We start from the raw sequence: 24,737 nt of genomic DNA on the forward strand, positions 1-24,737 counted from the left end.
TGACCAGAGGAATTTCGTCCCCCGGGCATCCTCACGCTCCATTCTTCCTCATTCATTTGCTGCTGTTTCCTCCGACAAGGCCTATGTCATAAGCCACCAGACCTTATTCCTCTCTGAACTTAACCCACAGGTGACTCCTGGCTACCCAAGGCCATGCTGACTCCCCACCAGTAGCCAGGAGAGAGAAAGCCAAGACGCTGAGCAAAATAAAGAGTGGCCAGCGGATCAAAACAAAAATGGCTGATCCTGTTGAGAGAGCAACCTTTGCTGGATGCTGAGAGCCAGCCAGCTTGATGCATGCGATAGGACTTGTGGCTCGCTTGATACCTAGAACGGTATCCGCCATCCCACCCAAGTTCCTTTTCTTTGCTTTTCTGCCAGGTTCGGTTCCTTCTCCGGTGAGCACACGGAATGGTGCGAGGTTTTCAGGACCAAGTCTCTTTCTCTCTCTTGATCATAACCTAAAAAATGTCCAGAGGCGGAGGAGGACCACAGACCACAGCCCTGCTCTACAGGTCTGCTTCAGTTCTTCACAGCGTATCTTCCGTCCGGGTAGGCGGGTGGGGTAGGAATGGGGGACACGGCTGCACATGCCATGTGGTGCTCTGTAGCCGTGGGCTTTGGATCCCACTCTTCGGAGGTATAATACACATGCACAGTCTCGATGCTACGCAGTGGGGTGCAGGGCTGTGTGGGGTGTCGGGAGAATGATACATGAGATTCCCATGAGGTGTCGTGTTTTGGTGCAATAGACTTTTTTCTTTTTTCTTTAAAGTGCAGTTTCCAAGTTACAGAACAGGTATCGGGAGGAGGGCAGAGAGAAAAAAAGGCAGAGAGATAGACAGGGAGACGGGGGCTTCTAAGGCTCCGTCCGTCCCAGAAATGGCTCAGCCAGGAGAGGCAGAAGATTGGGGGTGGGGGGGCGGGAACTGGTTGGAAGCTTAGCCGGTTCTATTTCCATCCCTTTCCCCTGAAGGCTTCCTCATCTTTAGCTGGAACAAATTCCAGAATCCCTTGCTCTAACCAAAAGGCAATACACCCCCCCCCCACTCTGACCATGCTTAGGACCAGAATCAAAGAGCCTCGATCCTCAGAGCTCGCCTTTCCATCTGCAGATGGAAACCCCCCACTCTTGACCTCCCTCACCCAACAATCTTGCAGTTCCACTATTCAGACCCCTGCCCTCCACAGCCAAAGGTAGGATCCAGGAGCCCCTGCTCCCTCTCCCTGCTGCTGTAATGCCCCCTAGCCCCTCTCAGAGTCAAACCAGGGATTTTGACTCAGCCTGATCCCAACCTAAGGAGTAATAGGTTTGGTATAGTGTGGAAAAAGTCTTCCGGATATGTTCCCGCTGTTGGGATATGTTCCCTATTACCACTGAGGTCCACCTGCCGGAACCCAGTTCCCCCCGCATCGCTCCACCCCTTTGCGGTTGCATAGCATCGGGGACCCACCTCCCCTCCTATATGGCTTTGATTGTAGAGGGGGAGCTGGCCGGGCATCGGAACCCCCCCTCGTGCGCCAGCTCCCCCTGTTGGTGGCCAACGATATCGCTTCTGAGGAAGGGACTGCGCGACACACGCCCCCTGCTGCCCTCCTCCAGCTTGCAGTTCGACGGGCGGGGTGGGGGGCACGGGCAGAGGACCCCGTCCCCGGCTCATAAGCAGGACCCAGGCAGCCAGCAGCCACTCTGGGCAGAGGAAGGAGTCGGGACAAGCACCCCGCCCCGCCCCAGTCTCCCCTTACAAGGAGGAGATCTTGACCGTCTCGTGCAGTATGTAGGGGGTGGACAGGCTGGAGTTGCGCAGGGGTCCGCCAGGGCCTCCGGGAGATGGGGGCTGGCTCTCATCTGGCGTGTTGGCAGGAGGGGTGGGGATGCAGATGATGGCTGCTGTGAAGTCTGTGGTGTCACAGTTCAGCTTCAAGTTGTCGTGGGTCTTGGCGTTCAGGTTGGAGCGGCTGGAAGAAGGGGAGACAATGGGAGAAAGAAAGGTTAGGAAGGGGCTTTGGGGGGGGGTCTGTAGTCACCTGCACCTTCCCCAGGCTCTGTTCTGGCACATAGTCTGGAAAAAAACAGGAGGTGGTGAACTTAAGAGTGCTTCTGATGATTCACAGAAGCAGGAGTGGGCAATGTTGCTGGTCTGCATCGCCCATCAGCCCTGACCTTTGACCTTACCAGCCAGGGCTGATAGGAAATGTAGTCCTACAGCATCTGGAGGGAACATGCAATTTCCTGGGAGGTCTGAAGCCCAGCACTGCTTTTATTTTAAGAGGAATCGTCCCATCCATTCCTATGACCATTTCCACCGGGGCAGTTTCATCCATTTCCACTAAATCGGGGGTCTGCAACCTTTAAGACAAAAAGAGCCACTTGGACCCATTTCCGAAGAAAAGAAAAACTGGGAGCCGCAAAACTCGTCATTATAAAAATAACTTTTTTGTCACTTTTTATTATTTCTTTGTTTGACCCTCCTCATAGAAATAAACATTAAATTAACAAGTTACCTTTTTGTGTGTGTGTGTTCTTCACTCCCCTTCAAAACAGTGACCAGCGTACATGCCCCCTTTCAATGCAGTGACCAGCGTACATGCCCCTTACAATGTAGCGGGCGGGAAGGTGACGTCGGGACGGTGCGTGACTAACGCACGCGCCGCCCCCATGCGACGTCACAGCCAGTACAGCTCCTGCCACAGTGGGGAGTATCGGGGCGCACAATGCGCCTCCTCCCTTCGCTAGTATCTGCCCCGGAGCCGCGGCAAAGGTGTAAAAGAGCCACATGCGGCTCCGGAGCCGCGGGTTGCAGACCTCGGCACTAAATACATTTAGCGGTGCATTGAGCATATATTTGCTGATCTGCGTATTTTGCACGTGTACTACAAACGTCAAGCTGTTCTTGGGCCAGCGTGTTTCATAACCCATCACTGTTCTTGGAAACAATGCCTTGGAGAACAGGGTTTAGAGTAGGGGCTGGCAACTGCAGTCCCCAGCCAAGTTCAGCCCTAGAGTGTGGTTATAACCATTACTACTACTACTACTATTATGACGACTAATACTAAATGTATATACTACTCTTTATCTGAAGATCACAGGGCAGTTTACAGTAAAATATTTAAATAAACATAAGCAAACAAACAATCGAAGTTGCAAACAGCAGAGCCAGAAGGGAATGAAATGCAAAGAAATAAAAAAATAAAAAAATCCTTCCAGTAGCACCTTAGAGACCAACTAAGTTTGTTATTGGTATAAGCTTTTGTGTGCATGCACACTTTTTCAGATACACAAAAGCTCATACCAATAACAAACTTAGTTGGTCTCCTGGAAGGAATTTTTAAAATTTTGTTTTGACTACAGCAGACCAACATGGCTACCTACCTGTAAAGAAATAACAGAAAGCAACAGTTTGGTTCCAGCTAGAAAGTATGCAAGGGATTACAATAGCAGCGAAGGGTGATAAAAAGCAATCAGTTTGGCAATGCTGAGTTAGCAGATAGCTGTGCTGGAAAAAAAGAAAGCCTTTGTCTCTATTCAGACCCAAAGGAGCATGTGCAGAGTGCTGGTCAACCAAAATGGTCAAAGGCCTGGAAACGATGCCTTATGAGGAACGGCTAAGGGAGCTGGGCATGTTTAGCCTGGAGAAGAGGAGGTTAAGGGGTGATATGATAGCCATGTTCAAATATATAAAAGGATGTCACATAGAGGAGGGAGAAAGGTTGTTTTCTGCTGCTCCAGAGAAGCGGACACGGAGCAATGGATCCAAACTACAAGAAAGAAGATTCCACCTAAACATTAGGAAGAACTTCCTGACAGTAAGAGCTGTTCGACAGTAGAATTTGCTGCCAAGGAGTGTGGTGGAGTCTCCTACTTTGGAGGTCTTTAAGCAGAGGCTTGACATCCATATGTCAGGAGTGCTCTGATGGTGTTTCCTGCTTGGCAGGGGGTTGGACTCGATGGCCCTTGTGGTCTCTTCCAACTCTATGATTCTATGGTCCCTCATCAGTGATCACCCCACTATAGCCAGATGCCACACATCTGAGGTTAGGGGAAACAGTTTCAAAGATCAAAGAATGCAGCTCGCAGGTGGGTTTGAGCCCAAGCAGTGAGGGTGGGGGACACTAGTTGCTCCTTCACATGACCAGTGTCTGGCTGGAGTATAGGAGGCAGCAACCAAAGTTGATTCTCTCCACTTAGCCACTCATGAAGTCAGGCACTGACCACTGTTTGTGTGGCACTGCAGCTCTTCTGCCAGCAGGTGGCAGCAGATTCCACACTTCGGGAAAAGGCCCTCTAAAATATGCCACAGAAAAAGCAATACAGTTTGGCTCAGCAATACAGTACTGGAGACTTGTAGCTGAAAAGCTGCTTAATCCCCCATTTTCAACACTGGAACAGACTCCCTTGGAAGGTAGTGGATGCTCCTTCCTTGCAGCTCTTTTCAGCAGAGGCTGGTTGGTCACCTATCATGGATGCTTTAGTTAAGATTACTGCATTGCAGGGGGTTGGACTAGATGATCGCCAGGGTCCCTTTCCAACCCTACAGCTCCATTGCTTCCTGGGTCTCAGACTCATTACCTTTGCCTGCCTGCATATCTTGCACAGCTACTAGATACTAAGTGGCTTGCCCCCACTCTCATCCTCTCCCTCTTTTCCTTGACTCTATCTTGTCTAACCATCTTTCTTCCAGTTTGCCAGTCCCCCTTCACCCAGCCACCCTGCCCTCCGTGCAGCCTTGCTCTGGTTCCTACCCCTCTCTCCTCAGCCTCCTCTTTCAGCCATGCACAGAGTCCTTCCACAGATTCCGTCAGCCACTGAGTGCTCACTTCCTTTCCAGCAGCAGCAGTAGCTCAGCTGGTTACTCAGAGGGAGTAGAGGAGGTTTTTAACAGTCAAAGGTTGTCCAGTGCAAATCACAAAGCTCCTCAGACTTAATCTACCCCAGTTCTGCAGCTTGCTCTGTCACCCATAGGCTCTTGCAACCAGGAAACATTTTCAGAGATCCAAGCCTTTGCTGCAACCAGTCCTTATCCTTTCCCGACGGGGCGCTGATAAGCAGTCAGTCATTCTCCCTCTTCATGACATCTCTCTTAGATATTTGAAGCCACTTTCATGAGTTTCCCCTTAATCTTCTTTTCCCTGAGCTATTCATGTCCAGCTCCTTTGGCAGTTCCTCATTCATCATTCATTCGAAACCCTACGCCGTCTCACTTCTCCTCTGAATCATTCTTGAAAGTGTGGGCACAAATTTAAACTTCCATGATAGCGGTGCCAGTGGCCCCTGCCCCGTATCACCACAATCCTGCTTTTGTCAATCCAAAATCCAAAAAAATAAAAAGCCTTTCCTTCTCTCCACTCCAATGCAATAGCACCACATTGCTGACTCATTTAGATCGCAATCCGCTATAACCTTAGATCTGTGGTCCTTGAAACAGGAGGTGGGACTCCCCAAGGAGGTGAAAGCAGTGTTGTGATGAGATCCTGCCCACCTTATCAGCAGACCGTACGTATGGAGTGGCACTCAGGCAGTGAACTTGGGGCGCATCCAGACTGCTGCTGTTTTCAAGTGGGATTCAATCATATAATCAGCAAATTCAGGTTCCTCCATTCTACTTGATAGGGACTCTTACACGACAAGCCTGCTTTCCCAGGAGATCAGACGCTTTGTGATAAGGAAGAAGAAAGGAGAGAATGCACTGGAAAGTGTAGGACATGGGTAGGCAACCTAAGGCCCGGGGGCAGGATCCGGCCCAATCGCCTTCTCAATCCGGCCCACGGACGGTCCGGGAATCAGTGTGTTTTTACATGAGTAAAATGTGTCCTTTTATTTGAAATGCATCTCTGGGTTATTCGTGAGGCATAGGAATTCGTTCATTATTTTTGTTCAAAATATAGTCCTGCCCACCACAAGGTCTGAGGGACGGTGGACCGGCCCCCTGCTGAAAAAGTTTGCTGACCCATGGTGTAGGATAATACAGTGGTATACCTCTGGTTAAGAATTTAATTCGTTCCGGAGGTCCGTTCTTAACCTGAAACTGTTTTTAACCTGAGGTACCACTTTAGCTAATGGGGCCTCCCGCTGCCGCCGCGCTGCCGCCGCACAATTTCTGTTCTCATCCTGAAGTAAAGTTCTTAACCCGAGGTACTACTTTCAGGTTAGCAGAGTCTGTAACCTGAAGCGTTTGTAACCCGAGGTACCACTGTACGTACTTGCTTTGATATACTCAAATAAACAGGTCATCTGGAAGCGCCCTATACATGATGCTAGCAGTGTGATCCTATACATCTACTCAGAAATACCATATTTTTTGCTCTATAAGACTCACTTTTTCCCTCCTAAAAAGTAAGGGGAAATGTGTGTGTGTCTTATGGAATGAGTGCAGACTGCGCAGCTATCCCAGAAGCCAGAACAGCAAGAGGGATTGCTGCTTTCACTGCGCAGCGATCCCTTTTGCTGTCCTGGCTTCTGAGATTCAGAATATTTTTTTTCTTGTTTTCCTCCTCCAAAAACTAGGTGCGTCTTGTGGTCTGGTGCGTCTTGTAGAGCGAAAAATACGGTAAGTTCCCTTGTTAAATGGTTTCAGTCCTGGATACCCAGTGCGGCTTACTTCCCAGTAAACATGCCCAGAATTAGGCTGTGCAGATGCAAGCACCCAAACTATATATAAGGGTTCATAGAATCATAGAACTGTAAGGTTGTAAGGAACCTAAAGGGTCATCCAGTCAAACTCCCTGAAATGCAGGAATCACAGCTCAAGACTCCCTGACAGGTCTCTGCGGGGAAACTTCCAGAGAAGGAGAGTCTGTCACCTTTGGGAGCCTGTTCCATTGTTGAGCAGCTCTTGCTGTCAAAAAGTTCTTCTTGATATTTGGTCAATCTCCTTTCTTGTAACTTGAGTCCATTGGTCTGGATCCTAGCCTCCAGAGCAAAAAAAACCAAACCCAAACACAAGCACGTTCCTTCTTCCATGTGACAGTCCTGCAGATATTTGAAGATGCCTATCTCCTCTCAGGGACATGGGTGGCGCTGTGGTCTAAACCACTGAGCCTAGGGCTTGCTGATCAGAAGATCAGGGGTTCAAATCCCCGCGACAGGGTGAGCTCCTGTTGTTCGGTCCCAGTTCTTGCCCATCTAGCAGTTCAAAAGCATGTCAAAGTGCAAGTAGATAAATAGGTACTGCTCCGGCGGGAAGGTAAACGGTGTTTCCGTGCACTGTTCTGGTTCGCCAGAAGCAAACTCTGGTGGGAAGATGAACGGTGTTTCCATGCTGTCAGGGGTTCAGGAGCAGAGACGCAGAGAAGGGAGGAAGCAGAGAGCGAGGGGGAGGAATCCGAAGGGAAAATGAGTGATGATGACGACCCGAGATCTCCAAGCCTAAGCAGTGAGTCAGAGGACTCCCAAAAGGGAGCCCCAGTGAGCAGAGCAAGGGGGGGATCCGGGGGGACACCCCAGGAGGAAGGGAACAGAGGAGATTCAGAGAGCAGCAGCTGGAAGTCGGGACCCACGCTCATAACTGAGGGCGGCAGCAGCTGGAAGTCGGGACCCACGCTCAAGACTGAGAGCAGCAGGGAGGAAGGTAGCCAGGCATCGGGTTCCGGAGGCTGTCAGCAGGAGGGAGGGCACGAGTCAGGGGTGGTCACGCCCTCCTCAGAGAGCGAGGCAACGGTTAAGAGGAAAGTAGAGAGTTGGGCGCGCGCGCCAAGTTCAAATGCAGCGGAAGCTGGAGCAGTAAGCAGCCCGGAGAGTGAGCCAGGTCCTAAAGCCCGCCGCAAGGAGGCAGAAGGATCAGGGGGGTCAGCGTCAGAGGAGAGTAGAAGGGAGGAGGCCCAGGGGGGCAGAAGGACCCAGAGACGTAGGGAGAGGCGAAGGAGGTGGAGCAAGGCTAGGGTATTAAGCTGGTGTGCAAGAGGCGGGGACTCAGACGGGTCTTCGCCGACCTAGGGCAGAAGGTGTAGAGCTGCACGCTGCAGTTCAGAAATGAAACCTGTAACTTAATAAAGACTCTTATAAAGTGAACGCTGGCGGACTTGGTCCTATGTGAGCTGGGACTGGGTGGCAGCCCTGACACATGCGCTGCTCTGGTTCGCCAGAAGCGGCTTAGTCATGCTGGCCACATGACCCGGAAAAACTGTCTGCAGACAAACGCCAGCTCCCTCGGCCTATAGAGCGAGATGAGCACCACAACCCCAGAGTCGTCCGCAACTGGACCTAACAATCAGGGGTACCTTTACCTTTACTTCCTCTCAGTCTCCTCTTTTCCTAGCTAAACATACCCAACTCCCTCAACTGTTCCTCATAAGGCTTGGTTTCTAAAACCCTTGATCATCTTGGTCACACTCCTTTTTACATGCTTCTGTTTCTGGACTTCCTTCATCCATAATCACTGAAGGGAGTCCAATACCATCTGGAGGGCTGCAGGCTCCCCCATCCCTGCTGAAGGTGAAGGGGGGAAAACCTCCTAGTTTACTAGGGAATCTGTCGGGATAGTCCTTCCAGGACTTCTCCATTTAGCAGAGAAAACCCACAAGTAGAGGATATGGTTCTCCAATGGTTTTCCTACCATTGCTGGAGATTGCATGAGGAAGTCATATTTACCAACATTTCAGAGATGAAAGATGAGACACTTCTTATGTAACAGAACATCCCTTTGCTCACACACCTGAGTCTTGCAGCACTACTATTACGTATTGCTGATGGCTTTTCCTGGGCCACCGTATGTTATTTTCATTTACTCTGAAATCACCAGTCCTGCTGCCGCAGAGCTGCTGCAGGTTTTGTTAGTAAATTGGCCATAAAATTTCCGTCAAAAGAAGAAGAAGAAAGCCTATGAATACTCTCACCGCACAGTTGAGCTGGTTATAATTTTAGTGCAGTCGCCCTGTAAGTGCCACTAGTTCAGTTCTGCAGTTAAACAAATGCTGCAAGATCTTATTAGCTAGATAAGCAATTACGGAACTGCTTGCATATATTGTTTTCAAGCAATTTGTGGAGGGAGTGTGACAAAAGGAACATCCCATCCAGAAACACAGCAGATATTTCATAAGAGGCTACATGTACCTTATGTTATATGAAATAGCCCAGGATATGTCTCTACTCCACCCCTTTTTAAACTTTAAAAAGAAGTCTTGCTGCTGCACAGGGCAATAACAAAGCTCTAGAACAAAGGAGGGTGGTGCTGTGGGTTAAAGCACAGAGCCTAGGACTTGCCGGTCAGAAGGTCGCGGTTCGAATCCCCGCGACGGAGTGATCTCCTGTTGCTCGGTCCCTGCTCCTGCCAACCTAGCAGTTCGAAAACACGTCAGAGTGCAAGTAGATAAATAGGTACCGCTCCGGCGGGAAGGTAAACGGTGTTTCCGTGCGCTGCTCTGGTTCGCCAGAAGCGGCTTAGTCATGCTGGCCACATGACCCGGAAGCTGTACACCGGCTCCCTCGGCCAATAAAGCAAGATGAGCGCCGCAACCCTAGAGTTGGTCACAACTGAACTTAATGGTCAGGGGTCCCTTTACCCTTTACAGAACAAAGGAACATCCCATGTTGTCTTCAACTGAGCCACACCATTGGTCCATTTAGCTCAGTATTGTCTGCAACTGACTGGCAGCAGCTCTCTGGGGTTGAGGCAGGAGTCATTTCCAGCCCTGCCTGGAAATATCAGGGATTGAACCTTGGACCTTTGGAATGCAAAATGCATGTTGTTATCCTGAGCTACGGCCCTTTGCCTCTGCAGCCTCAGCCTCACGCGCATTTGTAGCCGCATTCCCAGGAACAATTTGCCTAAGGAAATGCAGTCAGTAGGCTGTGGCGAGCCTTGCCACTGCTAGGGCTGGCAATCAGCCTTTATTTTTTACTTATAAAACAGGGGGAAACAAACCTTTGAGCATCTGTCTAAGGAAAGCCAACTGCCCTCCCCCCCCCCAATGTAAAAGAAACTTGAACCTCCCTTACCATCGCTTTCTTGGGGGCACAAAATCTTGCAAAAACGGGAAGGGGGGGTGGAAAGAGAATTTCAGCCTAGTATTAGTTAGGACTTGCTGCTGGGTTGCATCACACAGATGATGGGGTTTTAAAGAAGAAATTAAGAGGGGCCCCAAATGCCGAGGCAACGAAGGCTCGGGAATCTGTTGGAAGCCACAAAGGCAGGCCCAGCACTCTCTCTCTCTCTCTCTCTCTCTCTCTCTCTCTCTGGAGGGGAATTATGGGGCAGGCTTCCCACAAAAGGAAATAATAGTTACAAGGTTGAGATCTTTGCCCTGAAAGCCACAAAAGCCAGTCAGTGAGTCGTGGACAGGAGGACCACCTGAAGTCACAGGACAGGTCACAAACACACACAGACATTTGAATTTTTGTGTTGCCACTTAGTCTGCTATGTCTTTTCAGCTGCTGCCTCATATTCTTGTTAATACTATGGGTTCACTGTATATTTCAGTGTTTTATGTTGTTTGCCGCCCTGGCACCTACTGGATTCTTCCTGGGGCTGGGGGCTGGGGGTGGCAGGAGGATGGGAAGGGGCAGGCAGGACTGTTGCCCTGCTTCTTTCACAGTTAATGGACCAACAGACATTATATAGTCAGCTCCCTGGTCTCTGCCAGCCCCAGCAGTAGCCTGGACCTAGACGCAGCCAGAGGATATACTGTGGGAACTGGTGGCTTCAAACTATGCAGGCTCATCACAACGGCACCCTCTGTTGGTGCCAGTGAGAGTTCATGGCATGCTGTGTGGGGAAACAGGAATTGCATCTTCATCTCTTCCTCTTCCAGATTCCCTGGGTATGCTGACCTATCAGGCAGGGTGACCCACTAAAAATTAGCCAGCATTTGACAGATGGACCAGAGTCAGAGTTTTGCCCCCTCTGAACCAGTGGTCTCTCCTTTTCCACCCCCATCATTCAGCCCGGACACTGAGGTCCAGCGCCAAGGGCCTTCTGGCGGTTCCCTCACTGCGAGAAGTGAGATTACAGGGAACCAGGCAGAGGGTCTTCTCGGTAGTGGCGCCTGCCCTGTAGAACACCCCCCCACACACACAGTGGCGTAGCGTGGGTTTTCAGCACCCGGGGCAAGGCAAGTAATTTGCGCCCCCTAACCCGTGGATTTGCGCCCCCTAACCCTAACCCCCAGATGTTGTGCCCGGTGTGGCCGGGCCCCCCCTGCACCCCCCACGCTACGCCACTGCCCCCCCCAGCAGATGTTGAGGCAATAAACAACTATTTTACTTTTAAAAGACAACTAAAGGCGGCCCTGTTTAGGGAAGTTTTTAATGTCTGACGCTGTATTGTTTTTAATATTCGGTTGGAAGCCACCCAGAGTGGCTGGTGAAACCTAGCCAGATGGGCAGGGTATGAATGAATGAATAAATTACTATTATTATTATTTTCTGTTTTCATGCATTAACATTCTCCTGTTCCCAGTCCTCAAGCCCAGGAGGACTCTTCGCTTGAACTGATGCAGCTCCCTCCTCTGAGGTCAGTGGCCTGCTTGATGTAGGAAGTGAGGAATTGGTTCCTGACCAGCAAAACTTAAAAGTTTGTGTACTACCATGACATTTGATGGGGCAGGGGAAACCCTTCTGGACCCATATGCAAAAAGAAAAATAAGTGTCTTAAATTTATCCAACTGGCAATGTTCCTTGACCCAGCAATATTTCTAAGATATCTTAACTTGCCTTTGCTAAAGACCAGATTGTAGTAGATACATAGCCTCCTTTTATGTGACTCCTTAATCTCCTATAAAATATCCCCCTGCAGTTAAGCTACAGAGCCAAAGCTCATTCTCGCACATGGGAAAGGAACTGCTCAGATGCAACATAGAGCTTATTCACACTTATTATTGTCCTGCTGCTTCCCCCGCACACCCTAGGAAAACTGCTCTTTAGTGCTCAATTGGAACAAATGGCAATTTGGGTTTTCTCCAGAGAGACATTTGCTCCAATTTAGCACTAAAGAGTGGGTTTGCCCTGGGAAATGAGAGGTGCAAGGGGGAAACCATCTGAACCCATGATATCTAGGCACAGCACAAGCAGAAGTGTGGACGAGCTCAGAGCTGATCTCTTGTTCCCACGGCGAGGTGTGACGTCATGCAAACATTAGCCTTACCTCTGGGGGGCAGCACTTTTCTGGCTGTTTAGCGTATCGAGCTCCTGAGCGCTGGTGCGGCTCACGGACATGGTGGAGTTGGTTAGGCGGGTGGTGCGGCGCTTGGTCCGGCGGGGGCAGCACGAGGTGCTTAGGCCCCCTTTGCCGCCTTGCTGGGAGGAGAGGGAGGTGCTGCGGCTGGTGCGGTAGCCCAGGGGTTCCGTCAGGCAAAACTCGCTGTAGGAGTGCTCATCCGTAAACTCGTGACTCTGGGAGGGGGGAGGGAGAGAGAAAACAATGTCAGGGGGTTGGTGTGTGGGCATTCACTCTTACAGCTGGGCCCCACAACATGTACGTTCCTGCTTGCGACACCACATTGATAAGGGCGCCATCACAACTATGCCTATTCTGTGGGTCTGCTACGCGGTATTATGCAAACTAGGAACTTCAAGTCAGAGGCAGAATTCATTGCTCCAAGAGCATCAGCCGATTTTCTCAGCCTTATGGCCTCAAAGATGCACTTGAAGCCATGTAGGGAAATCCACTGTCTGAAGGGTGTTCGGTGCAGTGGCGTAGCGTGGGTTGTCAGCACCCGGGGCAAGGCAAATAATTTGCGCCCCCTAACCCGTGGATTTTAGCACTCGAGTCTCTTCCGCGCCCCCCCCCCCAGATGTTGCGCCCGGTGCGGCCGGCCCCCCCTGCACCCCCCACGCTACGCCACTGGTTCAGTGAACAAGCACCAGTACGTGATCCTTGTTCCAAGGAGAAAAGATTATGCCGAACAGCCATTCATATAACTTATTCGGATTGCAGAATCTGGTTTTTGAATCGGTACAGAATTCGTGTGTAGAATGTTGGAGTTGTAAAGGATACTCAACAAGATGATCATTAAAAAAAAACAAAACACAACCCCCAAAAACCTTGACAGGGATGGAGAACTTGTGGCCCTCCAGACATGACTGAACCACAACTCCTGTCATCCACAACCCAGAATGCAGCAGCTAGACTGGTGACTGGGAGCGGCCGCCGAGACCATATAACCCCGGTCATGAAAGACCTACACTGGCTCCCAGTACGTTTCCGAGCATAATTCAAAGTGTTGGTGCTGACCTTGAAAACCCTAAACGGCCTCGGTCCAGTATACCTGAAGGAGTGTCTCCGCTCCCATCGTTCTGCCCGGACACTGAGGTCCAGCTCCGAGGGCCTTCTGGCGGTTCCCTCGCTGCGAGAAGCCAAGTTACAGGGAACCAGGCAGAGGGCCTTCTCGGTAGTGGCACCCGCCCTGTGGAACATCCTCCCACCAAAGAGAAAAATAACTACCAAACTTTTAGAAGACATCTGAAGGCAGCCCTGTTTAGGGAAGCTTTTACTGTTTAATAGGTTATTGTATTTTAGTGTTTTGCTGGAAGCCGCCCGGAGTGGCTGGGGAAACCCAGACAGATGGGCGGGGTATAAATAATAAATTATTATTATTACTAAGGCATGCTGGACTGCGGGGGAGGCGGAGGTTGAGGGGGGTTGGAGTCCAACAACATTTGGAGGGTCACTGGTTCCTTTGTGTCAGATCTAGGCAATCCTGGATCAAAATCAGATTCCATTGGCCGTCCTAAAAGCTCCTCACAGTGACTAAGTCTAGCTTCTTCCACTTGTGTTGTCCGAACCCCTTTCCTTCCTTTGCACCCTCTCCTGCTACTCACGGTAGTTTTCTCCAGGCAGTGCAACAAATGATGGTGTTGCATTTCAAAGGCTGATCGGTTTCGCACAGCCAAGACGTGAGCATCAGGGTCTCTGTCCTGTAGAGGAAAAGAGAGGAGCGCCAATTAATTGAAGCAGACCGTCTGAAGGTGCATGAGGCCACCGCCACCTTGCTGAAGGGAAGCAGGTCTGGCTCAATGCCTGGATGGGTGTTTGCCCAGGAACATAAAGGCAGGAATAGATATGTATGCAAATAAATAGGATACATACATACATACACATTTGATTTCCACAGTTGGCAGCACTGGGTGCTATCCAACAAAGTAAAACACTGAGTAAAACATAACGCATAGTTAAGCGATGAAATTCGCTCCCGCAAGAGGCAGGGAGGTTCCAATAGCCTTGCTGACTTTAAAAGAATTAGACAAATTCATGAAGGAGAGGGCTATCCGTGGCTACTAGCCATGTTGACTATGTTCCGTCCCCAATGTCAGAGGAAGGATGCTTCCGAATACGACATCCTGGGTATTGTAAATGAGGAGAGCACTGGCGCAGTCAGGTCCTGCTGGTGTGCTCCCCACTGGCATCTGATTCACCGCTGTGATGGTGGACCAGGTGGACCTTGGGCATGATCCAGGAGCGCTCTGCTTAGAGCAGACCTATTGAAATCAGTCATGTTCATACATTTCAATGGATCTGTTTTGAGGGAAGCTATGGCTTGAATACCAACATACAGGTGGTGGTGGAGGAGGAGTTTGGATTTGATATCCCACTTTATCACTGCCCTATGCAAGTCTCAAGTGGGACACGGTTGGCGATGTGAGTTAAACCATGGAACCTAGGGCTTGCTAATCAGATGGTTGGTGGTTTGAATTCCCACAAGGGGGTGAGCTCCCATTGCTCGGTCCCTGTTCCTGCCAACCTATCAGTTTGAAAGCACGTCAAAGTGCAAGTAGATAAATAGGTATCGCTCCAGTGGGAAGGTAAACGGCGTGTCTGTGCGCTGCTCTGGTTCGCCAGAAGCAGCTTAGTCATGCTGGCCACATGACCCGGAAGCTGGACGCCGGCTCCCTCGGCCAATAAAGCAAGATGAGTGCCGCAACCCCAGAGTTGTCCACGACTGGACCTAACGGTCAGGGGTCCCTTTACCTTCAAGGAGTCTCAAAGCAGCTAACAATCTCCTTTCCCTTCCTCCCCCACAACAAACACTCTGTGAGGCAAGTGGGGCTGAGAGACTTCAGAGAAGTGTGACTAGCCCAAGGTCACCCAGCAGCTGTGTGTGGAGGAGCAGGGAATTGAACCCGGTTCACCAGATTACGAGTCCACTGCTCTGAACCACTGCACCACACTGGCTCTCTTAGGTGACAAGCGCCTATGCATCGGGGCACACTTTGGGTATAGGCGCATGTGCATACATGCCCACATTAGAGCCAATCAGCACATTCAGAAAAATCACTTGGGACGCAAGTACTTCGGGCTATAGCTGGGTGATGCAAGTTTGACTGTTTTCGCATTTAAAAGGGATTCCCCTGCGCAGAGAAAACTAGGGCATTGTGGCTAGGACTTGGCTAGGACTTGTAGGCAGAGCCTGTGGCCAACCAATTCTAGCTCTGCCCCCACCCATCTCCCTGCTGAGCTCTCTAAGGGAAACTAAGGCTGAGGAGGAGGCCAACGCAGCCTTGATGTAAGCAAGAAAGCAGGTCGGGGTTGGCTGAGGGCAGACTTCCGGTTGGTGGGCCAATGCCTAATGGAGCCACCTCTATTTTTACGTCCCGCTTTTCCTTTCCAAGAAAATCCCAAAGCAGCCGAGAAAACCAGTGTTGAGCATGCAAATGCGTGGTCCATACCTCGAGGCCCCCGTTCTGCTTGTACTGGAGGAAAGCGTTGGTGGTGCCGCTCTTGGCGAGGCGGATGCGGGCCAGGCGAACCTTCTGCAAGGGGGAGAGATGGAGGACTGTGTATGGAATGAGAGGCAGGTGTGGCCCTCCCCTCCCTCCCTCCCTCCCTCCCTCCTCCCATCGCCCTTCCGCCTTCTCTCTTCCGCCTGGCCGCACAGCTACCTGTTGAGCTCGCCGCTTATCTGCCCGCTGGTTCTGGTGGTAGATGCGGCTGAAGTTGGAGACGATGACAGGTACAGGGAGGGCGATGACCAGCACCCCACTCAGAGAGCAGATGGAACCAAAGATCTTCCCTGCAATGGTGCTCGGGACCATATCACCGTAGCTGGAAGGGAGACGGTAGTTAGTGAAGTTCTTGGGGTCTTGCCTGGCCTTGCCCTGTCGCACATGCGCATGGCTAACCCCCTTTCCTCCTGCAGCACATGGAGCTGCACACCTTCCTAGGACAATACTGCATGTGGGTCATGGAGGGATTGGTTGACAACTCAGAGGGGAAAGGAAGGAGGTTAGAGTCAGCTTTTTCCTGTTTGCTGGCTGTTGATTATCTTGGGGCATATTCTTGATGCTGCTTTTAGCAAGTTATACAATGATTAGGCTGTGATAATGGAGAGTGGCAACGTTTGTGTGTGTGTGTGTAATTCTGGTAGGGATGCCAAGTTTCTCACACGCACACCCCGCAACACACACACACTGAGCTGCCTCCTATATGTTTAGCAGCAGTTTGACACAAAGAAATACAGCAAAGTAGAGGTTTCCTGATTTGCAAACAGAGTTCGCACATCACTGAATTTTGCAATGCAGTTCTTCAACCACATAATGTGAATACTGTACATTAGGGAGAAGAGCACATAAAATATATATGTACCGGTGCAAATAACATTAAAAATGCATTACATACTGAGAAATTTCTCACCAAAATATGTCTATGAGTCAAAAATGCATGCAAAAATGTGAATATTGGAGAAAAGGCACACAAAAATGCTGGTGGATTTTCATGAGGATTCTTCTTCTTTTATTTTACATAAAACAAATTTCACAAAGACGAAGAAATTTGTAGAACTGAGCTTAAAGCCTGGGAAACTGAGAAACTGAAACTGAAACTGACAGATTTGTCCCTCCATCGTGGCACCCCTCCCACATGGTCCTTATTTTACGTCTTGCATAAAGGTTGCATAAGCATGGAATTTTACTGAGCATAACACTGAGCTCCTTCTTCCTCAAACAAGCTTGAAACCATGTGAGCGATGCCTGGTTAAATTGTAGAAACTGGAAGAGGACCAGGCAGGGTTTCCCGTACTTGGGAGAACGCTGCATTGCTCCGCATCTCTTTCGAAGGCGAGTGAGAACAGCATAAATTATGCAAAGCATGCATTTGCAAATTGCATTTGTAGAATTTATTCAGGTCACAGAATCTGGTATTTCAGGTCACAAAATTGGTATTGCTTTAGCACTGAATTTTAAATTTGTTATAAACCGCAAGGAGTACACAGCCAGCCACAGACCTTGCATTAGGGTACAGTCTGAACAAGATGACCTACAAGCCCTTTCTAGGCTCACTAACTTTCCCACCAGCCACTCTAGCTGAACCTTTGAACAGAAGCTTGTGCAAACATTAATAGGTGATAATGTGGTCATTGCCAAGAAAACTCCATGGACATAAAAAAGGAGAAGCTTTGAGAAGAAAGTGAGAGTTTCCAGGGCATGCTCTGTTCACAGAGAGCCGGACATGACTAAGACGACTAAACAACGACAACAATGTAGTCATGCTCATCTCTGTGCTGTGAAACTTTCTCATTTCTGCACATTGCACTGTGTTACAAGGCCCAAGAGCAGACCAGGAGAAGATTCTTGTCAGTTGGCAACACTAGTTTGCTGAAGGGCATATGAATTGAGAAAGCTTATCTCAGCATCTCCATCTATGCAGGAAAGGAAAGTGAGTTTCTTACCCACCCACCTTTGGGTAACTACAATCTCAAATAAGAATAGGGTCTCAACCTATAAAGTATGCCTGCCTCAATGCCTAAGAGAAATTTGGAGGAAAAGTTCCCTGAAGAAGATCAAAGTCAAATAACTGCATAGGCTCATAAGAACAAAATTCACACAGGCAGTAAAATGATTAGGACCAGGCCGCGTTCAAAATGCAAGTTTGTGAGGTTTCAAGTTAAATTTTATCGACTTTCCAGCCTGAGAAGGAACTCTATGCAACTCAAAAGGTCACATACTGCATTGTGAACATTGCTTGGTCCTGATAAAGATATTATTTTTACTAATTCTATGAGTTCCCTTACCCAACTCTCCCTGCAAAACAAAGGAAGAGTCAAAGCCTGAGCCTAGCGCTTGAAAATAGCAATTAATTTTTATTTGAAGATTGCCCAACTCATTTTGAAAATGTTCATTCTCAAGGGCAAAGGGCCTTCATTTGTCCTAGTCTGGTACATCAGCCCAAAGAGAGTTTACTCCCTGCTGTGCTGGGATAAGACTCTTGGTCCCTGGGAAAGATAAGTTTTGAAACACGTCAAACAAATTTCAAAGCATAAGAATAATAATTGCTGTTTTGCAAGCACCAGACAAAGGTTTTGCCTCTCCCTGTGCCCCTATCTCCCCTAGTCTGTGAATGACCCCAAACAGGAGTATGCAATGGGTGACCAAATACTGTTGGACTCCAACTCCCATCAGCCCCTGCCAGCAAGGCCCATGGTCAGTGATCATGGGAACTGTAGTCCATCAACATGCCAAAGGCTCCCCACACCTTGTCCTAAAATATACCCATCACCTACCTGAACATTGCAGAGAGAGACCTCTAAATGTTCTTCCCCTGGAAGATGGCAAGCTCTCCTTCCTTGGAGGTTTCTAAGGTAGGTGGGATGGCCATCTGTCATGGATGCTTTAATTGAGATTCCTGCATTGCTGGGTCTTGGACTAGATGGCCTTTGGAGTCCCTTCCAACTCTACAATTCTATGGCTTCATAAGAGGGAGGTCTACAGCCACAGATTCCCTGGGCATAATAAGCTTGTGCCCACAGTGGCTGATTCTCCTTCCCTTGGACAACTTCCAGAAGATTGTCACCCCTCCAGTATACGGCTTGGAGCAACGCTCCACGAACCAAGTAGTTGAGTTATGGGCCAGGGATCTACAGCTCTGTCAGAAAACAGCGGGTTCTAAGAATTACAGCCTTAATAAGTCCTCGGTTCTCTCTGATGGACGGGCCCTTGGGAGATCATTAATGGGAGCAATACTGAGCAAGGGAGTAGGGGAAGCAGGTAATTGAATATTAAGACGCAGCAGGGACTGGGATGAATGAATGAATGAATGAATGAATGCTAGAGAGCTCATCCAATCCAGTCTTGTTCTCCAAGATATTTCAGGAGTTTGTACAAATGTACACACACTCCTTCCGGCGGGGAGGAGGTGGGGTGTGGGTTGTTTCCCCCCCTGAATTTATTTTTTACAGCCTGAATTTAATTGCCTTCTCTTACAAGGCACTCTGTACTTAAGTACAAAGTACAAAACATACACACATTACACAGAGCATGATGTGTCTCCATAATTAATACTGACTTGCTAGATCTGATCAATGGTGCATCAATCTCACCCCGCATTCTGTATGCAGCCAGCCATGTGCCTCTTTGTTCTGAGCACTGGTACTTCACAGATAGACTACCACTGAATACGGAGGTTCCATTTTGCTATGTATCGCAGCTAATGTCCACTGAAAGGTGTACACAAACGTATCTAGACCTTTTCAAAAACTCTTCTATTCGTGCCTTGCCGCATCAGAGTGCTCCCAGCTGGTGACCCAGTCTTTTTTCTGACTCCCATTAGGGAGTATTCCCCTCCCCCCATAATATTCTTTATTGGTTTTCATTTGCACACTTCACATACACATATTGTATTACATTTCACATTTACACCTGCTCCCCAGAGCCAACTTCTTCCCTCTTCTGGCCTTTTATATCACATCTAACTTTTTCGCATTGTTTTCATCCATTTTGTATATTATTGTTCTCCTTTCGTATTTGTCCACAGAGTGTCTATAGTCAAATAAATCCTCCTGTATATACAGTTCTTATTGTCTGTCTATATTCATTTACAACTACCATTGGTTACATTGATCACATTGTACATTTTACTTTCTGCTATTTTCTTTATCCAGAAATTTTCTTTGTATTTCTCATTATGAGGTTTATTTCAGTTCTACTGGTTTCACTATTTCACCTTATCCTTCCTATGTATGACATAAAATTTTCCCATTCTTTTTGAAATGTTTCATCGCCCTGTTGTCGAATTTCCCCCGTTAATCTAGCTATTTCTTCATATTCCATTACCATTAGGGAGTATTTTCAAAGAGAAAGCGCCACCTGAGACACAAATGTGCCCTTCAGGCTTGCTGCAGTGCTTGTATCTGGTATACTCTAGTACCAGTGTATGAGTGCAAAATAAGTTTAAGCAGCATTTAATTGACAGTCCCTGGCCACAGCAAGTCTCAGCTGACTCTCTGCATGGTTCCTTATCATATTGTCCTTGAACAAACAGGCACCATATTATCATAGGGAAGGGCGGTTTCTAGGGCCCCATTTGCACAACACATTTAAAGCAATATTAAAACGCTAACAGTCACGGCTCCCCCCTCAAAGAATCCTGGGAACTGTAGTTTGTGAAGGGGGCTGAGAGTTGCAGGAGGCCTCACAGAGCTGCTGCTTCCAGAGTTTCCTGGGAAGAGGGATTGATTATTAAAGCACTCTGGAAGTTGAAGAAGAAGAGTTTGGATTCCATATCCCGCTTTATCACTACCCTAAGGAGACTCAAAGTGGCTAACATTCTCCTTTCCCTTCCTCCCCTACAACAAACACTCTGTGAATTGAGTGGGGCTGAGAGACTTCAAAGAAGCGTGACTGGCCCAAGGTCACCCAGCAGCTGCATGTGGAGGAGCGGGGAATCGAACCTGGTTCACCAGATTACGAGTCCACTGCTCTTAAACACTACATCACACTGAGTCTCCAGTTGTAGTCCAGGGGTGGGCAACCTAAGGCCCAATTGCCTTCTCAATCCGGCCCGCAGACGGTCAGGAAATCAGCATGTTTTTATATGAGTAGAATGTGTCCTTTTATTTAAAATGCATCTCTGGGTTATTTGTGGGGCATAGGAATTCGTTCTTTCCCCCCTTCAAAATATAGTCCGGCCCCCCACAGGCTCTGAGGGACAGTGGACCGGACCCCGGCTGAAAAAGGTTGCTGACCCCTGTTGTAGTGCCTGAATAGGGGTCTCCTAACAAGTCTCACTACCCTTAACAAGCAACAATACCCAATATTCTTTGACGGGGGAGCCATGACTATTAAAGTGGAATAATAGGGTGGTATTCAATTAAACATTTGCACAACTACGGCAAGGATTAGCACAAGGCCAATAGGTTTCCCCCCTTTTCCTCTGCCAGGCATGTGCCCTGTGCTATCCCCAGATCTGCTCTGGAAGGATGGGGGGGCACATATATCAGACTTAGGGGGTGATTTGGGGAAAGAGAGGGGGATAATGCTTCATTGTAGAAAGAGAAAATACTGCACCGAGGGAATATTCTCCTCAGCACCACATGGAGTGCAACCCACAAGACTTTAAATGTATGGTGCAGAATTGGCCAGGAACTGAGGTCAGTGGCAGCCACGATAGTACCCAATCATTTCATTGCATAATGTTGCCCCCAAGACCTGCATTCTCCCTTCATCTTGATAGGAAGGAAAAGATATTCTGCACACGGTTAGAATCACTGTTGTCTCTGTTTATAAAATATTTATCCTACCCTTCTTCCCAAAGGAGCCCAGGATCAAACATCAAAGCAATAAAACAATACAATTAAAAATAAATTAGATAATGTATTTAAAACACTTTAAAGCAATTAAGAACATCTGATTCTTTTTTAAAAAAAAACCCCGTTAAGAATATCTGAAACCATTTTGAAACAACCACACACCCTCACAAACAATAATTCCAAAGTTACTGCAAACAGCATCTTTCATCCATCCAACGCCCAGGTGAACAGGAATGTTTAAAAATTCTTCATGCACGTTAATAACGAGGGAGACAGACGCACCTCACCAGGGAAAGTATTTCACAAACAAGGGGCTGCAACCAAGAAGGCCCTGTTGCGAACTGATGCCAACTGGGCAGCTCTTGGCAGCAGCAGCAGAACCAACAGGGCCTCACCTGCCAATTGCAGGGCCCCAAAGGGTTGATATGATTACTTGGCATGCTCTAGGTCAGGGGTCAACAAACTTACCATGCCTTGGGCCTGTGTCTCCAGCGCTGATCATACGGTGGGCCGGGGGGCAGGGGAGTGCCCATATGTGTGTGCACACGCTATTTCCAGTGCACTTCTGGGCCGGAGGAGCACCGGAAATAGTTGGTGTGCATGTGCACAGGCCTCCTCCGACCCGGATGTGCACCGGAAATAATGCTTACGCATGTGCACAAGCTATTTCTGGTGCTCCTCCGACCCGGAAGTGGGCAGCCGTGCAGCGCAGCACCAGTAAGAGCAGGTGGCGGGGGTCGCTGCAGGCCGGATAAACGAGTCCCGCGGGCCGGGAGACCCCTGCTCTAGGTTTAAGCCTTGAAAACAAATTCAAGGGTAACATCCCTGAAAGTTCTGGCTCACAATAAGCCCTGTGCTGATCAGAGAACACCAAACCCGGGACCCTTTTGTGGTTTTTATACTCTCTCCCCACTACTCCACAAGAGAGTGCAGCCCCTGGCAGCTGCCCCTGGTCATCTATGACGCAGACCTAAATCTTGCTTCTTTATGCCTTTTTGTGCACTGGAAAACAATTAGAGGCTTTCTTGCTCTTTGCCTCCTTGCCTCATTGCTAAACAAGGACTGTTTCTTTCATCCTTCTCCCATGAGTGCTGCTTTCTAAATCCTTTAACATCTCCGTGGCTTTCCTCTGATCTTTGGTTCATTTACATCTTTCTTTCAATTGGGCTCACACCACGGCACAAGCTGCTAACCTGAAATCTAGCATGTGCTCAGCTGATACAGACCTGGTTCTCCCCAGCGTATACAGATGGGGAAACATTGTGGAGATGCGTTGAGGTAAAGAGCTGTGCAGCTGCTCCAACCACTACCACCAACTCCTCTGACCGCGCAGCTCCTATTCTCGCTGCTTTGACTAGGAGCTTTAGGCAAAGGATATTCAGAAAAAGATGGGTCTTAAGGAAGGAATCTAAAGCTGAGAGAGGGGCACTTGTGGAAATGGTCATGTTCTTCAGGTGCCGGTATAAGCCTATTGCGTGGCGAGTTCCCAACCCCCACAGGTAGAAATAATGACACATGAGACAATTATTAAGGTTAATGGGCTAAAAAAGGCCACAACTTTCTTGGTTACAGGTGATGAGTGGAATTGGCTTAGGCATTGAACCTAACTGACTATATCTGACACCAGACCGTCTGCTGGAAGTCCGGGAAGGGTTAACCACTAGTAGGAGAAGTCCTGCTAGGAGCTCCCTGGGGTCGCCGATAGGGGGCGTGCCTTAGGTCCTAACCTCCCTAGGCTTCGGACAGGGCCACGCCCCCCAGAATCCTTTAACGGACTACCCTTCAATATGCGGGGCAGGTGATGGCGCTACCTCCCCTCTTTCCATCTACAGAACTATTCCAATGCCTCACCGCCAATATCCAGAAAGTTGTGACAATTTGCTACGGGGTAGGCGAAAACCAAGTGACTGGAGCCAATTTGCCAAGTGGAAAAATTCCTACCAGGCCCCTGAATGGCGACCAACCAAAGTCCATAGCAAGGTCAAAGAAAGAAAACCTTAAAGGGCGGGAGGGTGAGAAAACCGGAGCAGCTGGAAGGAGGCAAAGAGGGAGATCCCCAGCTGCGTCCTGGCTTTATGGGGCAGGTCACACACCTGGACCAACCCGATTGGCTGGCTAGGGGTGTGACACAGCTGGGAATCACCCAGTCACGCAGGGCTGGCCTTCCACCCCCCTGCGCACGTGGGAGGGTCGTGAACCCCGCAACTCCACCTCCTCTTCAAGGCGGAAGTGGCTTTTCTTGAGGGTGACATGGACTCAGGCGCACAGATAAAAGGGGTGTTGCTTGGTTCAGGTGTGGCTACTTAAGTCTCTCTTTCTCCATTATGTGGAGATAGGATTAGTAGGATATTCCTCTGAATACTTTGACAACAGAATATCGGCACCCCCACCCCCAGTATTGATTGATTGATATTTATTACAGCCATTGGCCCGTCACACGACAGTTTCCCACCAACATATATGTACTTAAACCTCCAAATTTAAAACAGCCAAAAACTTACAAAAAAACAGACAAAAACCATAGGAAATAAGCAAAAGACCAACACCATACATTACAATAAATTTACAACATAAACATCGCCCTCTGCTCATAAATTAATAAAAGACATCAGTGGTGATATCATCTAGTTACATCCTAAAACATAGATCATGGTTTAAAAGGGTTATCCGAGCCGCACAGTATTATAGGGAGGAGGAACCTCAAGAAGTTGTTGGGCTCCAACTCCCATCAGCTCAAGCCAGCATGGCCAATGGACAAGGATGATGGGAGTTGTAGTCCATCAATATCTGGAGGGCCACAGGTTCCCCACTCTGCCACAGCGGTTCCAATATAGAAGAGTGTGAGCCTTTGGGACAAGCACCTATGGCCTCAGTGCAGCTAGAGTTCGATATGTCTGAGGTCTAGTTCTGACACATGATGGAAAGCCACTTCAGACTGTAACTGGTGGCTACCCCTAAGGTTCTTCCTCTGTTTCTTCTTCAGTTCTGAGGGTCGACATAACTGGACATTTCACTGTTCAAAGGCAAGGGGAAACTGGTATGTCACGGAGAAGACTGTCAGGCAGCAGAGGAAACAACCCCAACGGCAGGTTGCCAGGAACGGATAAGACAAAGAAAAGTCCTTACCATCTGCTTTTTATTCAATATTTACAGAGAGAGGCTTGGAACGCAGACCCTTTGAATAATGGTGTTGTCCCGAATGACTCTCCACTGCCTTTTTTATCCCACTTCCTCATTCATCATCATCTCCTCTATGGGTGGTGCTGAAGGCCCTTCTCTTCTGAGCC

The 24,737-nt window shown here is 48.8% G+C and overlaps 1 protein-coding gene across 2 annotated transcripts in view; it reads right to left on the reverse strand.

Moving 5' to 3' along the window:
* Positions 1-228: 228 nt before the first annotated feature.
* KCND1 (potassium voltage-gated channel subfamily D member 1) overlaps positions 229-24,737 on the reverse strand; it is a 71,256-nt gene continuing 46,747 nt past the window's right edge. For both annotated transcript variants that reach the window (XM_082205436.1, XM_082205435.1), the window contains exons 3-7: positions 15,812-15,974; positions 15,599-15,682; positions 13,754-13,849; positions 12,078-12,325; positions 229-1,959 (exon numbers count right to left, since the gene is read on the reverse strand). In XM_082205436.1, coding sequence (XP_082061562.1) covers positions 1,743-1,959; positions 12,078-12,325; positions 13,754-13,849; positions 15,599-15,682; positions 15,812-15,974 — 808 coding nt within the window. In that variant the 3' untranslated portion in view covers positions 229-1,742. The remainder of the gene's footprint in view (positions 1,960-12,077; positions 12,326-13,753; positions 13,850-15,598; positions 15,683-15,811; positions 15,975-24,737) is intronic.

This window comes from Podarcis vaucheri (genome assembly GCF_965113315.1).
Source record: "Podarcis vaucheri genome assembly, chromosome: 17".
NCBI lineage: Eukaryota > Metazoa > Chordata > Lepidosauria > Squamata > Lacertidae > Podarcis > Podarcis vaucheri.